General features: G+C 43.2%; 1 protein-coding gene across 4 annotated transcripts in view; it reads right to left on the bottom strand.

Moving 5' to 3' along the window:
* The window catches only part of AGMO (alkylglycerol monooxygenase), a 339,051-nt gene extending 321,863 nt beyond the window's left edge, over positions 1-17,188 (bottom strand). Inside the window, exons 1-2 of one of the 4 annotated variants that reach the window (XR_009462637.1) lie at positions 16,437-17,185; positions 5,617-5,747 (exon numbers count right to left, since the gene is read on the bottom strand). Coding sequence is in view for 3 of the 4 variants with exons in the window: in XM_059728961.1 (XP_059584944.1) it covers positions 5,617-5,747; positions 16,437-16,562 (257 nt within the window). In the remaining variant the exon portion in view is untranslated. Of the gene's footprint in view, positions 1-5,616; positions 5,748-16,436 lie in introns of all 4 variants that reach the window. The other 3 variants (XM_059728961.1, XM_059728959.1, XM_014603203.3) reach the window with 3 other exon arrangements.
* Positions 17,189-17,761: the final 573 nt, after the last annotated feature.

Raw genomic sequence — 17,761 nt, 5'->3', positions numbered from 1 at the left:
AAGCCCAAAGGCTTAAGGTTCAGATGCCCCCAAGTTTTGCCTGACCTCAGGCATATGGTCACAGAAGCAAGGTAGGGAGGAGCCTCCCATTTCCATGAAGTGGACTTTAAGCTCTAACACCGCAGCAGATACTAAACCACACCAGAAGAACATTTATCCCCTGGAACGCTTAAGGAGAACCGCCTTCTTGGACTCAGATACATGATGTTTCCCCTGCCAGGTAATTCTCTACCACAAAGATAGGCCAATACAGGTTATCTGAATAAGATATATGTAATGCCCATTAAGCACAGTCTCCATCAGCAACATCTATTTTTCAAGTCATTGTGAGTTACTATACTGCATACATTTTTATTTCCTCTTCACTCTCACAGCTGATTTGCACCTTTCTCTCTCATTTCCAATTATACCTGTTTCTTCACCAGCCTTAAATGCCTGGCAAACATCATGAAATGGGGCCCCAAACAGTTTATCCAGAATCCCTCTGTCAGGCCTTCTCTCAGTCTGGCACATATGATTAGTGAGGCCCTGCCCTCCATGAGGTGAAGTCAGATCAGCTGTGCCTCATCTACATAAACAGTTTTGGAGAATTCCAGCACTCATGACAACAACACTAAGTTCCACTAATGAGCAGGGGTAATTAGCACATGGATCCTCTGTGGGGAGTGTGTGGAATACACACACTCTCTCGCTCGCTCGCTCTCTCTCTCGCTCGCTCTCTCTCTCTCTCTCGCTCTGAGCAATGCTAAGTCATGGGGTCACTGAGGCTTGAAACTAGGTGCAGGGGCCACCCCAGTGAAGTATGTAGTAAATCAGGAGCCTTTGGCTTTAGACTAATCATGGATAGTGTGTACTACATATAAATAGGTGCCAAAGTGCTGCTCAAAAGTGTGCTTACGGTGCTAAAACTTGCAGCAGTTTCAAAAAAAAGGAAACATGCATCAATTCTGGATTAACTAAATTGTATGTGTACTATATGCAAATTGTGACAGCCATGTTTAATTGCAAGATGATTGTTTTCAAATTTTCTCCTTGCTTTTGTGTGTTCAAGGAGAACAGGTTCTGACAGTAAGGAGAGAGGGAAGGGAAAAATTTGGGGGGAAGCAGAGAGCAAAGGGATTACCTGATCCCCCAGATTTATTTCCCCTGCTGTAGCAGTGAGAAGGGAACAACTTCAAGGCAAATCTCTAATAGATTCTAATTAGATTCTATACCTGGACAATTATAAATTTTCTATATATGAAATCTAATTTTGGGGGGTTGTTTTATAATCAAGGTCATCTTCTATTCAAGTTAATACAGTGACAATACTTTTCAAAATGCATAGCCCACAGAACCAAATCTTTCCAAATACTGTTGCATCATAATGACGGTGGCATTTAGCATCATGCAAAACTTAGCTCTATATATAAAATGCAATTGTTCTAAATAAGCAGTTTTGAAAAAATGAGTTAATATTAGAATTCATAAAATACTAGAGACATACTTTCAAAACTGTTCAAACCATATATCTTCATTTTGATGTTCAGAACAATATATCCTGTCCTTTCCTGATCAGAAATACAGCTAATAGGTTTGCTAAATCTGTGATATGTATAAAACCCTAAAAAGCAGTATTGAATTGAGGCAATGCAATCCAAATGATTTTCATTTTAAGTATATTTGAACAATAGGTCTCCAGAACTGAAATCATATATGTGTATAAAAACTAATGTGATGACTAGGCACAACATTTATTCTAAAAGGTTTAGTGTTACTACTTATAGCAGGAGTGGGCAATTATTTCAGGCAGAGGGCCGCTTCCTGAGTTTTGGCAAGCCATCGAGAGCCGCATGACATTCAGCCAGGGGCAGATAAATATTAATTTTCTAAACTTTTTAGGGGACCTGCAGGCCAGATAGAATGGCCTGGTGGGCCACATCCAGCCCGCAGGCCACATTTTGCCCACCCCTGACTTATAGTGTATGAAGGGAGTGTCTCAGGCACATAGTAACTGATGTGTGGTAAAATGAGTGTGTCTTTTGTTTATATAGAAACAAAGATGAGAAACAGGTTGAATACGAGTACCGCCTTCAAAAATAATTACAAGAAATTCTAAACCAAATATTAATAATTTAAATACTATCCTTTAAAACATTTCTGATGTTGAAAATTCAAGTCTCTTACTTAAAAAAACTCAACAATACCATCAAATCATTTCCATCAAGACTACAAGAAAAACTACAGACCTTGATCCCCCTGCTACCTAACCCGGGGACTTTTTATATGCTCCCTAAAATCCACAAACAAGGGAACCCTGGCAGACCTATCATATCCAACCACGGGACCCTAACTGAGGAAATATCAGGTTTCGTTGAATCAATCCTAAAACCGCTTGTCACCCACAGAGCAAGTTTTGTACAAGTCACTACAGACTTTCTACGGAAACTTAAAAACATAGACCACCTTCCCAGCAACACACTCCTGGCCACCATGGACATTACCAGCCTACATACCAACATCCCACACCAGGATGGCATCCAAGCCTGCCTTACATATCTACAGGAACAAGATTACAACTCAGAATACAGGCCCAAAGATATTACTGACCTTTTACACTTCATCCTCACACACAACAATTTCACTTTTAATAATCAACACTTCCTCCAGATGATGAGAACAGCTATGGGCACTAAAATGGCCCCACAGTATGCCAACCGTTTTATGAGCCACCTGGAAGAAGACTTCCTCAAGAACTGCACCATCAAACCCTTGCTATACTTAAGATACATCGATGACATCTTCATCATCTGGACTGAAAACCTGCTGTCTCTGATTGACTTCCATCAGAAATTCAACAGTCACCATCCCTCCATCCGACTTTCTTTAGAATACTCCAGCACCAACATCCCCTTTTTAGACACAATGATCAGTATCCAGAAGGGTAAAATACAGACCACAGTATACAAGAAACCCACAGACCAACATACCTATCTGCACAGAACCAGCAATCACCCTAAACACACCAAAAAAGCTGTGATATACAGCCAAGCCCTCAGATTCCACCGCATTTGTACGGAAGAGAACACCCGGGATTGCCACTTCACCAATCTTAAAAAGGCTTTCACCCAACAAGGACACTCGTCCAGGGAGAGAGATCACACATTTGAAAGAGCCACCTGGATACCACGTGAAGAGCTGCTGCAGTACAGAAGAAACCCCCCCACAAATCGCACACCGCTGGTTATGACGTATCACCCCTCCCTTGCACCTGTACAGAAAATCCTCAAAAAATTGCAACCCATACTAGAAAGAGACCCTATTCTTAAAAAGATCTTCCCAGAGCCACCCATCCTAGCCTTCAAACAAGCACTGAACCTCACCAGCCTCATCACCAGAAGCAAACTTCCTCAAGCCCAGAACACACCAAAAGGATCCAGACCGTGCCATGACAAGAAATGCAAAACCTGCCAACACATCTCCACCACCCCCACAGTCACTACACCCCACAACAGAGCCATCAGCATTCCTGGATCTTATAGCTGCACCTCCAGAAATGTAATGTATCTCATCCAATGCACCAAATGCCCTGATGGAAAATACATAGGAGAGACCAAACAACAACTGCGCACCAGAATGAACACACACTGGAAATCTATCAAAGACAGGAATACCCAAGTACCGGTGGGGGCACATTTCTCACAGGAGGGCCACTCTCTCTCCAATCTCTCAGTCCTGATCCTCAAGGGAAACTTACACAACTCTTCCCAAAGACGAACCTACGAGCTCCATTTCATCAACCTCCTGGATACTAGAGATCATGGACTAAACATAGACATTGAATTTTTCATACATTATAATCTGACTGGCAACTGACTCCCCAGCCCAGCCTCTGGCTTCTTTACTTTTCATTCCATCCAGGAGGAGCACACACCAACTGCTGAAACTTCCTTAGCCTGACGAAGGGTTTTTCAATCCGAAAGCTTGCTTAATAACTATTCTCCATCTATTTGGGTTGGTCTAATAAAAGATATCAAATTCACCCAAGGAACCTTGTCTGCCTAGTCTCTTACTTACATGTATGTGGGAAATGGCTAGCTAGTATTTTCCATGCATCTGATTAATCCTTTAGAAGGTAACTTCCATGGTTATTTCTTCTAAATACAGTAAAAGCTCTGCTAACCGACAGCTTACAAGCCGACACACTCTATTAACCAGCATGCTGGCTTGTAAGGTGAAGTGAAACAGGAAGTGCCCACCATAGCACTTCCAGTTTCTCTGAGCTCTTATGGCCCGGGGACATAACAGGCTGCAAGGGGCCCACCTCCCTGTCCCGCAGGGCCCAAGGGAGAGTTGGCGATGCCACAGGAGAGGCACCAATGCTGCGGGAGGGGCAGCGATGCCCCGCTCGCGGGGGAAGAAGTGGCGGCCCAAATAGGCAAGAACGCCTGTTCGGGCCACTCGATTAACCGGCATATTTTGTTATCCGGCATCCCCCATTTCCAGGGGATGCTGGATAACAGAGCTTTTACTGCATCAGGGTACTCCACCATGCATGGATCATGCCTTCTCATGGTCTGATCCAAAGCCATAGCATAAATCTTGTCAAACGACCTTGATTTTTTATAAGATTGCAAAGGGATTGATAAAGACAATTTGTGTTGGTGGAATAAGTGATGTCCATAAGGCATTGTATTAGTACCACATGAAGTCTTGATTAAAAAATGTAAATGATCAATTTCAACATTTTTATCATTGAATGCATTAAAAACTAGCTTTGTATGTAGTTTTCTGGATGTAATTGTAAACAGGAAACCCTCATTTCATGGATATACTATTAGTGAAGTCCTGTAGTGACTGGTTTTTGGCCCTGTGCTATTTAACATTTTTATTAATGATCTAGAAGAAGGCATGAAATTACAATTGCCAATTTCATCAGAAATAAGGGAATGGTCAATAATTAACTGAATAAGTTACTGATACAGAGCAATATGAATTGCTTGGTCTTTATGCTTCAATGTAACCAAATGTAAGGTCATATATAAAAGAACAAAAAAAAAAATACATGCCCCATTTGCAGAATGAGAGAAAGGCTTCAACCTGGGAAGCGGTGACTCTGAAAAAGATGTGGATCATGGTAGATTCTAGCTGAACATGAGTTCCTTGTGTGACACTGGCTAAAATTGCTAATGCAGTTCTGAGATGTGTAGCAGAACCATTGCTAGATTCTCCATCACTGGCAATTTTTAAAATCAGGATTAAAATTTGGACTAAAAAACACCCCACATTTTAGTTCAACCACAGCTATTAAGACTGGAACAGGATTTTATTCTGGAAAGTTCCTATCCCCTTATAGCAGGAGATTAACTAAATCACATTCAAAATTGTCAATAGATTTGACAATGGACTTGGAGTTGGTTAGAGTCCTTTTAATCTTAAATTTAGGTTTATATTTCAAAAATAAATGTATATATATCAGGTAAAATCAGTTTTTGACAAAGCTCCCTAGATGTCTTAACAAATTCTCTTAGGTTTCCTATAATCATTTAAAATTGAAGAATTATAAAATATTTGTGTTTAAATTATAAAATAATATTCCTCTTCTCATGGTAAAGCCAATACAATAGTCATACTTACTCAGGAAGCTGAGACAGGATACCCGCAGAGAGAGAGCTTATAGCATCATTGATCCGATATGACAGCTTGTGCCTCTGAATACTGCTGACAACAAGCTCCAGAAGAATAAAGACAACGAATAGTGGAACAACCTGAAAAGGGATTTGAAGAAAAAAGCATTTAGAATTCTAATTCCTCCTAAATTTTCTAACATTTTATGTAAATAGGATATTCTAAATAGGATTATTAGAGGATGCTATACTCCTGCCTTTAAAAAAAAAAAGTGTCATTATAGTGCCTATAGGGTATACATTAGCTAATCTGTGAAAGACTTAGCTACTACACCCAGTAGCAATGGTGAAAGTGAATAGTACAAAAGCTCTACCCATACAAAAGTTGATTATACCTTAGAAATTAGAAAAAATAGATACTTATTATATTTTAAAGACATTTAAGTTGATTATTCCATAATATCTATCTTTGAACTTGCCTTATTTCCAACATTCCAACAGGGAGTTTTACAAACTTCTGACAAAGAACCCCACAGCACAATACCATGAGGAAGTGGATAAACTCTTACAGGATTTACTTTAGAAAACATAGGAGAGGATCAATGCTTCCAACTCCCAGGAGCCCAAGTTGGGCAACTTCTACTTATTACCCACGATCCACAAATCTGCTGGTAACTGGCACTATCATGAAAGACATTTCTGGCCATGGTGATTGTGTCCTATTGCCATATGCTACTGGAAGTGCCAGCTACTTGAAAGACACCACAGATTTCTTAAAGAAACTGGGCTCCTCTGACAAGCTTCCAACTACCAACTTCCCCCTTGAAGACGGATTACAAGTCATAAAGAAAATAATCCCCAATAATAAAATTGCTTCTATTTCTATTATATACTCATGCTTTGTCCTCACACACAAATATTTCAGGTTTGGGAACTTCCTATACCAGGGGTTCTCAAACTGTGGGTCATGACCCCCAGGGGCAGGGGGTCACAAACAACTTAAAAGGGGTTCCCAAAATTCTCTTTCCTCCCCAACACACAAATGCTCTGCCTGCTTCCGTCCCCCAGTGGCGACACACGTGTTCTTGGACTCGCCCACATCGGAAGTCTCTTTTGTTTTCTAATCTTGGCGTGTACGGGTTAGTGAAGCTCAGTATTTATCTGTCAACAGTTCAATTGACTGTGTGTGATTGAGTGTGAGTTTTTTCAGCAGTTTTTTTTTCCCCCAGCAGTTGCTGCTAAAAAGAGCAAATACCCATCTAAAATAAATATGGAGCGTGAAATGAGACTGCCAGTCTCAAAAATAAAGCCCAGATTTGAAAAAACTAAGCAGTACCAAGCAAGCTCATCCTTCTCATTGAAAATTATTGACAGTTTTAAATTTGACAGTTTTCTTCTCCAGTGAGACAGTTTTGAACTTATTATAAAGTGTTTTTGACAAATATATTTCATTTAATATACAAAGGTAAATGTGCTTAATTTATCTCCTACCTAATCCAAATGAAATCAATAGCTTTAATCATTGGGGTGGGGGGGGCAGGGGAGGGCCACACCAATTTATACATTATTTTATGGGGTCACGGTATCACAAAATTTGAGAACCCCTACCCTATACCTAAAAATTAATTGTAATGCCACAGGCACACATATGCCCCCACAATATGCCAACATATTTACAATAGTCCTTGAAGTCTGTTTCCTCTATAGCTGTTCTCTCATCCCTCTGATCTACCTATGGGTACATCGATGACATCTTCCTGGTATGGAAAGATGAGAAGGAATCTTTGGAGAAAGTTCACCAGGACTCTAACGACTTCCATCAAGCCAACTCTGAAATACTTCTTAGACCAGTGGTCTCCAACCTTTTTAAGTAGGAGATCACCTTTGGCATTTAAAGCTACCCAAGATCTACCTTGTGCCACCACCCCCCCAGCAGGTAAGTCTGTAGGGAAGAAAGGGGAAAGCAGATCAACACAGAGGAAGAAAAAATTATTTGGGGGTGCACCCCACCCCCAGCAGGTAAGTCTGTGGGGGAAGAGGGAGGGGAAAGGGCCATGGGAGAGGTGGGGCAGATCAAGGCCCCAGCCCTAGCCCCACTTCCTCCCTCAACAGTGGAGCCTCAATCTGCCTCCAACCAACAACGGTGAGGGAGTGGGGCTGGAGCAGAGGCAAGCCCTGCACAGCTGGGGTGCAGGACAGAGCTGCAAGCACTTCATCTGGAGGGGGAAGGACACGGGGGGGGGGGGGGGGCGCACACCCCAGGAAGGCATGGGGGGCATGTGCCCCCAGATCTACATGCCAGCTGGGCCAGCTGCCACTGTGGGCTGAGGTGAGGGTTGCGTCTGCTCATAGTACTCCTTTGCTGTCTACGTTGGCCAGATTGCGCGATCCCTACATAAAAGAACAAACAGTGATTTGCCATCCACTGCAGAAAGACAGAGGCCTCCTAACACTACCTTGTCACCCTCCTCCCCCTTCCTTCTGTCTTTTGTAGGAAATTTCTGTCTTCTTATACACTGTTTTATGCACATCCTTTCACAGCATCTGATGAAGTGAGCTTCAGTCCACAAAAGCTTGTACTATATATATATCTACTTTGGTTAGTTTATAAGGTGAAAATCTACCCTGCCTTATACTTGTTTTCTTGACTTGACACCACCAGATCAACACTCACACTCTCAATACTGTGCTGTTAGACAGGAGGGCATGATACAAAATTACACACACACACACACACACACACACACACACACACACACCCCCCACAATGAGTTCTCATATACATACACAAACACGCACTTCTGTAGCTGTGTGTGAACACTAGGGGGCATTTGGAGTAACTTGGTGTTCAGGGTTACTTGAGGGCAAGGTGCCCCAGAGTCACTCAGGCTCACTTGTGCCCCAGGGTTACTGGGGCTTGGGATTACTTGAGGTTAATTGAGGCCCTGGAGTTACTCAGTGTTACCTGGTGCTGGGGTGAAAACGAGGGAAAAAGCCCAGCAGCAAGGAGGAGACAGCCAGAAAAGAGGCAGAAAGCTGGGAGATCAGGGCTAGAAATGAGACCGAAAGAACCGAGGGAGAAAGTTGGGAAATCAAGGAGATTGGCCTCCTGGCCCTCAAGAAAAAGGTCCAACTCGGGTTTCAAAATAACAGTTTCATTAATCAGGCAGCACACTATACAGCCCCACAAAATTATTAGTTCTCACACAATGGTAGAAGAGGAAAGGCTTGGTGGAAGGATTGGAGTCAAGGTGTGTGGGGACAGAGTCCAGGTCCTTTGCTTGGGGAAGGAAGGTAGACGATTGGATCGTCTCACAGCCTATCCTGGGCTGTGAGTTGATCCTCAATGGCCAGTTGGGGTCTTCTCCAGCAAGGTGTTGTCCAGAGGGGATCACCAGCAGGGCCTCTGGGTGGATAGATGATGTGGCATAGTGCTGGTCCAGATGGAGAGGGCATCCCAAAGAGCTCACACTCCACCACCCCTTTTATAGGGATGGGCTACCTGTGTTTCCTATGGGAAGCCCAGGCAAGGCCAGTCTTGCTCAGATGCATACATGCAGATCCAGGTGTCTTCATTGTCTGGTGGCCCACAATGGTGGGGTTGCTGGTTTTTGTAGGGTCTTTGTCTTTCAAATGTTGGGTTCCTGTAGGTTCTTTATCTTTCAAATGCTGGATTTTGTCTCTGTTCCTGGGTGAGGTCTGTGGTTCCTGGGTGAGTCAATGCAAGGCAATGGTCAGGTCGTTGAGTTGATGGTTCAGTCATTACTGATCATTCAGTAGAGGCCTGCTACCATTATGCCTCGAGCACCCTCATTCATTCAGGAACCAATTTACATGAGACTGGTTAAACACAAGTCACAGTTACAGCATACTATACAATAGGCTATACCCAGGCAGGGGATACAAGATGGAGGCTTGACATACAAAATGGAAACTTGACATTACTTTACAGACATAGGCCTAAATCATATACACTAAATATAAAACAATAAAAATAATGCAAAAAATTATAGGAATACAATATAAAACAGTAAAAGTCAATACAAACATAGAACACCATTTACAGTATAAAAAGGGGCTTATTACAATAGTTGAATACAAGAATTTAGATTACCTATGACTACTTATAAGAGATAAAGAGGACAGAGAGAAAGAGTTAGAAATGGTTGAGGAAGGGGAGGGAATGTATTTTTAAATTTAAAAAAAAAAAAAAAAGAAAAAGCCTGGGGGTTTTGCAACAGTTTTATACCGCAAGGTTACAGTCTGAATTCAAATTTGCCACTTACCCATACAGTGTTGTTGTTGTTGTCGTCATAGGGGAAAATTTAATTAACTAATTTGTGCATTTGAGACATATTATCACACACTTTCTTTGCAAATGGTGTCATCCTGGATGGCATTTTGTGGATCTCTTATTTGGTATTTTAGATTGACGAACATATACCACTTACATTGGCCAGAGAAAGTTTTCTTTAAGTACTTGGCTGGTCTATATACCCCAAAAGCATGTCTAACCAAATCAGCAGCATCTACAGACTACAAATGCATGAATGGGCAGGACATGTGCCATGATTCAATTAAAAAAGAATAATTGTCTCAAGATACCAATTACTGATGGTTTAATAAAGTTATACTGGCACAGTTCCATTCTTATAACTTGAATTTTAAGATAAATGATGGTGTGCTTCTGCTTTCCTATATTTGTGTAATCTATGATTGAGTTAAAAAATATAAAGAAATTAGTTTTGGTAATTTCAACTTGAGCAACTTAATCCTACATTAAAACCCATTTAACCAGGACCCAGTATTTGCTACCATTAAAAGAAGGTCATACCCCACAGAACCTTGTCATTTACATTTAGGTTAAATTAAGTTCATTTATGAATGTGTAAGGTGTAACAGGGCCCTCTGATGTCATAACAGCACTGTGGGATACAATTACAATTTATGATTTTCAATGCACAACAGATTTTTCTACTAATAAGCCAAAATGACAATGCTGATTGCCAATATGTCCTGCTTCCTTCCCTACCAGATAAAGAGCCTCAAGAGACTTAGTTTCTATATCCCGATTCGTTCTATGCTTGACTATTTAGAGGTTATTTAGATCAGCTGAAACGGAGGTACTGCTAGGCATGTGCAGAATCAGAATTTTCAAGTACCTGGGGAATACTGACATCACAAACTGTGATGACTAGTAAGTTTAGACACCTCTGAGGGCTAGGCCGCCACTGAGCAGGGATTTTTCAGGATTGCAATTTAGGTCTCTAAAGTCTCCTTAAATCTCACTTTGGACACCTACTTTTTATTATTTATTTTGCATCCAGACTTAAGTAATTATACAGGAACCTTTTATAATGAGCAGAAAATCCATGATTTAGAGCCCAAAAGAGGCCACAAGGATATTCCTTGAACCAAATTAAATAGGTAGAGCTCTAAACATTTGAAACCAATAAACCAAAATAAAATGTAAAAATCCAAAATGTGAAATTTTAGGAATTTCACAGTAATCTCACAGTCCCTGGTTTGGACTCCCTGCTTCAGTGCTAAGTAGAAAACCCGTGATTTCTTTTTCCCGAAATATGACTAAAATACAGTACTTGGATAGAAAAATAACTGTAACAAGCAGATACCTTCAATGACAGATAAAATGACTTCAACTGTATGGCAGAAGAGAAGGATTGGTTCATTAAGAGCCTAGGCTTACTAAAGGACAATTGATTTCAAATACTGTGAGTCACATCTGGCCTTTCAGACAGATACTGAGCTATGAAACAGCAAAAGCTTCACTATAGATTATACAGGCCCAGGGCAGGACATCAATTTGAGGCCCTTTAAATAAGAAGGGAAAATGGAGAATAGGAAACATATGGCAGTTGTATGTGTGGCAATTTGTTTTACTTACCAGTAACAAAACTGCTTGAAATATTTGACTTTTGTACACACTTACAACTATTACAACTTATTTACAAATGACTGCATTTAACATTTTCTTCCCACAGTGCTGCTATGACATCAGAGGGCCCTGTTACACCTGACACAGTGAACTGCATAAATGTTGACTGGTGTTGGTGCTAGCTCCAGTTTGGAGCAGTCATGCTTCAGGCAAGCAGGGGCCTGAAGGACTGAAAGGTAAGAATCCACCAGCCACTCCCATCCCAGGCATCCCCCGGTCCCACCCCTCCGAGACTACCTCCCTGCACCTCAGGGTTTCCCTCCTTCCTCCTCACCCCTGGGTCACACCTTCCCCCACTTACTTGTGGCTGCCCATGCTGGCTGTCCCAGGGAAGCAGGCAGGGAAGGGTTCTCTGGAAGTTTACAGGGAGTTGCTTCCAAACAGAAAAGGTCATACAATCTAGGCAGTTTAGACTAACCTACAAAGATTGAATCAATTCAGACTCGAGCTTTTTAACTGCATGTACTTAGCCCAGAAGAGGACGGGTCCAGGTTTCTAAAACCGTAACAAGTAAGCAAAGTTGGCTTGTATCATGAACTGATCAAAGGTGGGAGCTGACCTTTTGATATTCTATGATCTACAGCTGTTTTACCTTAACTCTTGTTTTCTCCCCAAGAGAAATACTTAAGGGTTTGGATCAATGGTTGCAACTGATAGGAATGACAGTTAGCCTGAATCTGTAACATGAAAAAAAAAAAACAAACACCACTCTCAGCATTCAGTAGGAAGATGTCCTGTTAAATGGGCAGTGAACTCATCACTCTTTACAGAACTGAAGATACTATTTAAAAATGTCCCTCTCATAAGTTTGAAAGTTGATTTTTTTTAATTCAATATACAGTGATATTTCAATACTTCCATGTTCCTTGATTTTGTCAGCCTTGTGATTTTTAATGTTTTAATTAAAAACCCAGTCCCTGAAAGTGTATTATATAAAAATCTCAGCTTTCACCTAAAACAAATTAAAAATGTCTAGGTCTCATCGTTTAGGAGAAAAGTGTGAACATATGAACTACGACTGAGAAACCATGATAGCAAAAATAAACTTTTAAAAAGTCTAATGATATCTAGTCAAACTTATGATTTCCAAGAGCCTGGATACTTGGGATTAGCAATACTATGCATTTCCGAGTCAGAACACAGAACCTGTGATTCTCTTGAGGCTCATACCTCTTCAATACAGCAGAAGCACATTAAAGCTGCTGCTTTCTATAAAATCTACAAGGAACTACACAGACAAGTATCAGCACACTTGTGGAGCAGAGGATGATCCAAGAAAGAGCGCCTCAAGAGAATGGCAGGTAGAATGGCAACATTTTAAAGCTAGGGCTGATGAAAGGCTTATGGAAGGTCATGGTACCAGAGAAACGATCACCATACGATGCTATCAACTACAGGAAAGTTTCAGAGAGAAATTGTCTTTTCCTTTCCAGTTGTCAAGGGAAATGGTGGCTTTCATATTTTGATGTCTACAAGCCAAAACCTGATTTAAAAAAGATCCTTGAATAGGGTCCAGGCATAGTATTCCATCCCAGCAAAAATCTTAGCACGCCTCTCCTTTCTTGAAGTTATGGGGAGAAGTAGAACCTGGCTTCTTCCCAAGGCACTAATTTAAAACCTTGTTTGCTAGCTGGCCCTGCCTATCGATACAAGATCAGTGTGATAAAGGGAACTCAGCACTCTCAGTTTTGCAGGTCCCCTCTCCTTGTTCACCAGCACCACCAGGGCCATTGTGGCTGGCCTGGTAATTTTCCAAACTCTTTTATATAACTACCTTTGCCTGTCTTATGCTAAAACACTTTACTGTGCTCCTCCACAGAAAGAGTTCTCTCCCCTCCACTTTAATTGTTTCTGTTATGGCAAACAGAAACAGTCATTTTCTTTCTTATCCCAGTTAGACAGCAAATGCTTCTGGGCAAAGACTTGCTTCTTTACATGGTCTAAGAAGCACCCTATGGTGTTCAGTAATGGTAAATAGTATGTGCTCTATACATTATGAATAAGAACATAAATGACATACTGGGTCAAATCAATGCTCCACCTAGCCTAGTAGTCAGTCTGACAGTGGCAGAAATGGATGCTTTAGGGTGCACTGAACTGGATCTCTCTCTTCTCTTTTTCAATACCCTCCCTGGCATCAACCATTTATTGGATTAGAGATGCCAGATGAAACATCTCCAACCATTGCGTTCACTAGCCATTAACAGATCTATCATCCATTAATTTATCTAGTGCCTTTTTAAACCTGGCTATGCTATCTTCCTCCACCACCTCCTGTGGCAATGAACTCCACAAGTTAACTACAAGTTGCATAAGAAAAGTACTTTCGCTTGTTAGTTTTAAACCTATCATCTGTTAATTTCAGCAGGTGACCCCATTTCTAGTATTCTGGGACATGGTGAACAAGTCTGTTGGTCCACACACCAGTCCTATTCACACCCTTCATGATTTTACAGCCCTCTATCATATCCCCCCTCAGCCTTCTTTCCAAAAAGAGTCCTAGCCTTCTTAGGGCCTTAGCATAAAAGTTACCTTAAAACTGGCATAAAAGCATTTAAAACAAGAACAGTCATTAGGTAATGGGTATTAAACTGCCGTAAGTACCCTCTAAATGTTTTAAAGATAAACCACTCTAAAGAAGGTACATCCTGGAAACACTTTACCTATGCCATTCCAGGGTACTGTTTGAATGGTCAGAGGAAATGAAATGCATTACTTTCATTCCTCCAGTATCCAAGGATGCTCAGCTCCCAGCTGCTCTACCCCCTTCTACCCTCCAAAACTAGTGGTTCCCCACCTCCGTTGTTGAGAACAACTGATCAAAGCTTAATTGCAGAGACCCTGGATCTGGGGAGGCCTGCAAGAAGCTCAGTTGCATCCTGAGAACAGAGCCCCAGAGAAGCAGCCCCTGTGGCTACGTGCTAGGGCTGGAATTGATGCCAGCAGCTGGGGGATGCTGAAGATGGGAAAAGCATGCAGCCAGCACAACCCCTATATCCCCCCTACCCCCCACACTCTAACCTGCCTCACCTCAACAATTTTTTTCAAAATTTCTCCCCTCCTACTCTCCACTCTGGCTGGGCTCCTGCTGGAAGTGGAGGGAGAGAATACCCTGTGCTGGTTTCTCTGCCTCCCAGCTACATGCCACCCTCCTCACTCCTCTCCCACCACAGGGGAGAAATAAGAGTCCTGGCTCTTGTACACTCCCTTGGCCCAGAAACTGCGGGGCTGCTTTTCTGTCCTCATCCAACTCTCAGGGAAGAGTTTCACTGGGCAGTGCCCCATGGCTCCTTGGACTCATTCTAGTGCCAGTGGGCACTGTTCAGTGTGCCCTGCTCTATGCCCCTTTCAGACCCCTTATTTTGAACCTGTGACCTTGCTCTGTTCCCTGTTGTCTTTTTACTTTGTCCCAAAAAATTAGCTGCTACTTTCTCAGCTACTTTAAGGGATTGTGGGCATTGGCCCACAATCCCTTAAAGTAGCAAATAGGCCTGTCCACTCCCCTGCTCACCAGCCCTGTGGTGGCAAGTCAGTCAGGAAGGTCTGAAATGACTCAAAGCCATCACCCAGGACTGATCTAAAAATGCTGTCATCACAACAGTCCATTTCTGACATTATACAGGTAACCTGTACCAAAACTATGTCTCTCTTGGTATGGCAACTACTCCAGGGCCCTGATCATTTTGGTTGCCCTTCCCTGTCCCTTCTCTAATTCTAGTGCATTCTTTTATCATTCCTCCAGCATCCCCGGAAGCACAGCTCCCAGTCACCCTACCCCTTCCTACTCTCCAAAACCCCAGTGGTTCGCCACCTCCCCTGCTTCCCACTGGCCATGTCTACTCAAGACACTGATTGCACAGTTATACTGTGCAGTCATTTAGTACTTGCATAATCAAGTAGTAAATGACTGCACAGTAACCTGGTGTTGCTGCGCAGTAGCATCCTGGCAAGGTTGCCTAGTGATGCTTACTGTCCAGTAGCTAGTTACTACTGAGCAGTAGGGTTGCATCACAGTTCATGCACAGTGACGCTACTGCGCAGTAAGCATCTCATGTAGATGAGCCACTGAAAACTGCTCTGAGCTTAACTGCAGAGACCTCAGAGCTGGGGAAGCCTGCTTCCCTCAGCTGCATGGTACCACTGCAGGAAGCAGGCAGCCATTGCCACTACGCAGCCACATCACCAATTCTGATTGTTGGATCACTTTTGCTGCTACAGGCAGGATGTTTCCTTAAAGCCCCAAGGCCAGAAGGAAGAGACCATGCACCAGATCTTCAGTCTTTGTTTAAAAAAATTCTAAATTTTCTACTCAAAGGCCAAACCAGAGACCCCAAACACCAGAGGCAATTTAAAAAAAAAATTTATATATAAAGTCCCAAGCTTTACCTTCCGAATAATAATAAAAGGGAGTGGGGGGAATCTCACAATTTTTGCAGCAAGGGCTTGTTTTCTGGGAGGAAAAATCTTTGAAAGGTGATTCCAAACCTGGAAGCAATTTAAAAAAAATAAAATAAAATACAGCCAAATGTTCTCTCTATCTATCAATAGATATATATAGAAAGAAAGAGATAATATTTGGCAATATTAGATAGATAGATCTATATATAATATAGTTAGAGATATATATAATATGAGATCTCTATATTATAGATGTGTGTGTGGGGGGGTACAGGTTATATTTAAAAATATATCTGTTTATTTAAAAAAAGAGGATCTCGTGATTTTTGTAGTGAGCAGGTGATTTCTGCGGGCCACCCACGCCTTTTAGAGCTCGGCAGTGGGAATTGGGGCGCGGGGGCAGGATGCCGTGGGGCTGTAGCGGAGAGGAGACGGCGGCTGGGGCAGGGCGAAGACAGGCAGGGCTCTGCTCTCACCTGGTCCACGTAGCTGGGCACCTCGTGCAGGCTGCGGAAGGAGCTCTCGCTGGGCTGCACGGCGTAGAGCAGCGCGCGGAGGCGCTGGGACGCGGGAAGGGCGGGCGCGGGGCTCCCCGCAGCCATGGCGCTGGCGGGCCGGGGCAGGGGACCTTGGCGCCGGGCGCGGCGGGGAGTGACTCACCGGGGAGAAAGTTCACGGCGGGCAGCGGCGCTGACGGGGCAAGAGTGCAGCCAACGAGGGCAGCGCTGCCGAGCCGGCCCTGAAACCGAAGCACGGCGTTTCTCTGCAGGCTCTGCCCCAGCCCTATCCGCCTCAGCAACAGCCCCGGGCTCCTGCAAAAGCCCCACTTGTGTCTCCAAAGCCACCTCACACTTCCCGGGGCCGTGCGCGAACCCCTGCCAGAGACCGCGGTTTCTTCTTAATCTTCACAGCAGTTCTGCAGGCTCGGGGCAGAAGAAAATATTTTTTCTTCCTACAGAAACAAGATACTAAATCCACTTGTTTTGTTCAGTTTCTTTTCCCTAGATCTACCACCTGGATGCATTTGGTGTTGCTGTGTGCTGGATGCATCTCTCTGCTGGGTGGTGTTTGCCAGCCCTGCTCTTTATATTCACTTCCTTGCTTCCCAGTGTATCAGGGCTCCCTTCGGGGCAGCTCAAGCAGGTGTTGCTGATAAGGGCAGTACTAAATGGTCACACCACTACCCCACTTAACAGGGGGGGAGGAAGGTATAGAGTAGATCCTTCCTCAGGGAACATCAATGAGATGAAGCGAGCAGTGTGGAGCCAGGCCTTCTCTCTGGCAACGCAAGGAACACGTGTTTGCCTGGCCTCCTTGTCCAGCCTACTCCGTATGTTTGGCATTAGGACAAAAAAGTGTGTCATGATAAAATGGCTCAGCCAAAAATTAACACACACAAGGGAAATATAACGATTTAGTTAATTAGTAACATTCTCCATCTGTAGGTATAATGCCCCACATCTTTTCTCTTGGAAGCCTTCAGTTCTGGCGCCCGACAAGTTGCCCTGAGTAAGTTAAGGGGAGCAGCTTTACCTCAGGGCCTCCCAGGTCTCCAGTAGTGACGATCCGGCAGCAAGGAGCCTGGCCCGCAGCTGGAATGTGGATGCAGGCGGACAGGCTCCAGTTGTGAGTGCAGCATCCTGCTGCCACGTGCACTGCCCCGCTCTTCTCTTTCCAGGCACAAGGTTTTCTGACACTGGGATCTCCCGGTGTCAAACCCCCGCCCCCAGCCCGGCTCTGCTAATTGCAGCATGGGGAACACTGCAAGGCATGCCTGGTTGGGTGCTCACTTCCAACCCCT

The sequence above is a fragment of the Alligator mississippiensis genome, chromosome 5, assembly GCF_030867095.1.
Source record: "Alligator mississippiensis isolate rAllMis1 chromosome 5, rAllMis1, whole genome shotgun sequence".
NCBI lineage: Eukaryota > Metazoa > Chordata > Crocodylia > Alligatoridae > Alligator > Alligator mississippiensis.
This window is presented reverse-complemented; position numbering and strand designations above follow the sequence as displayed.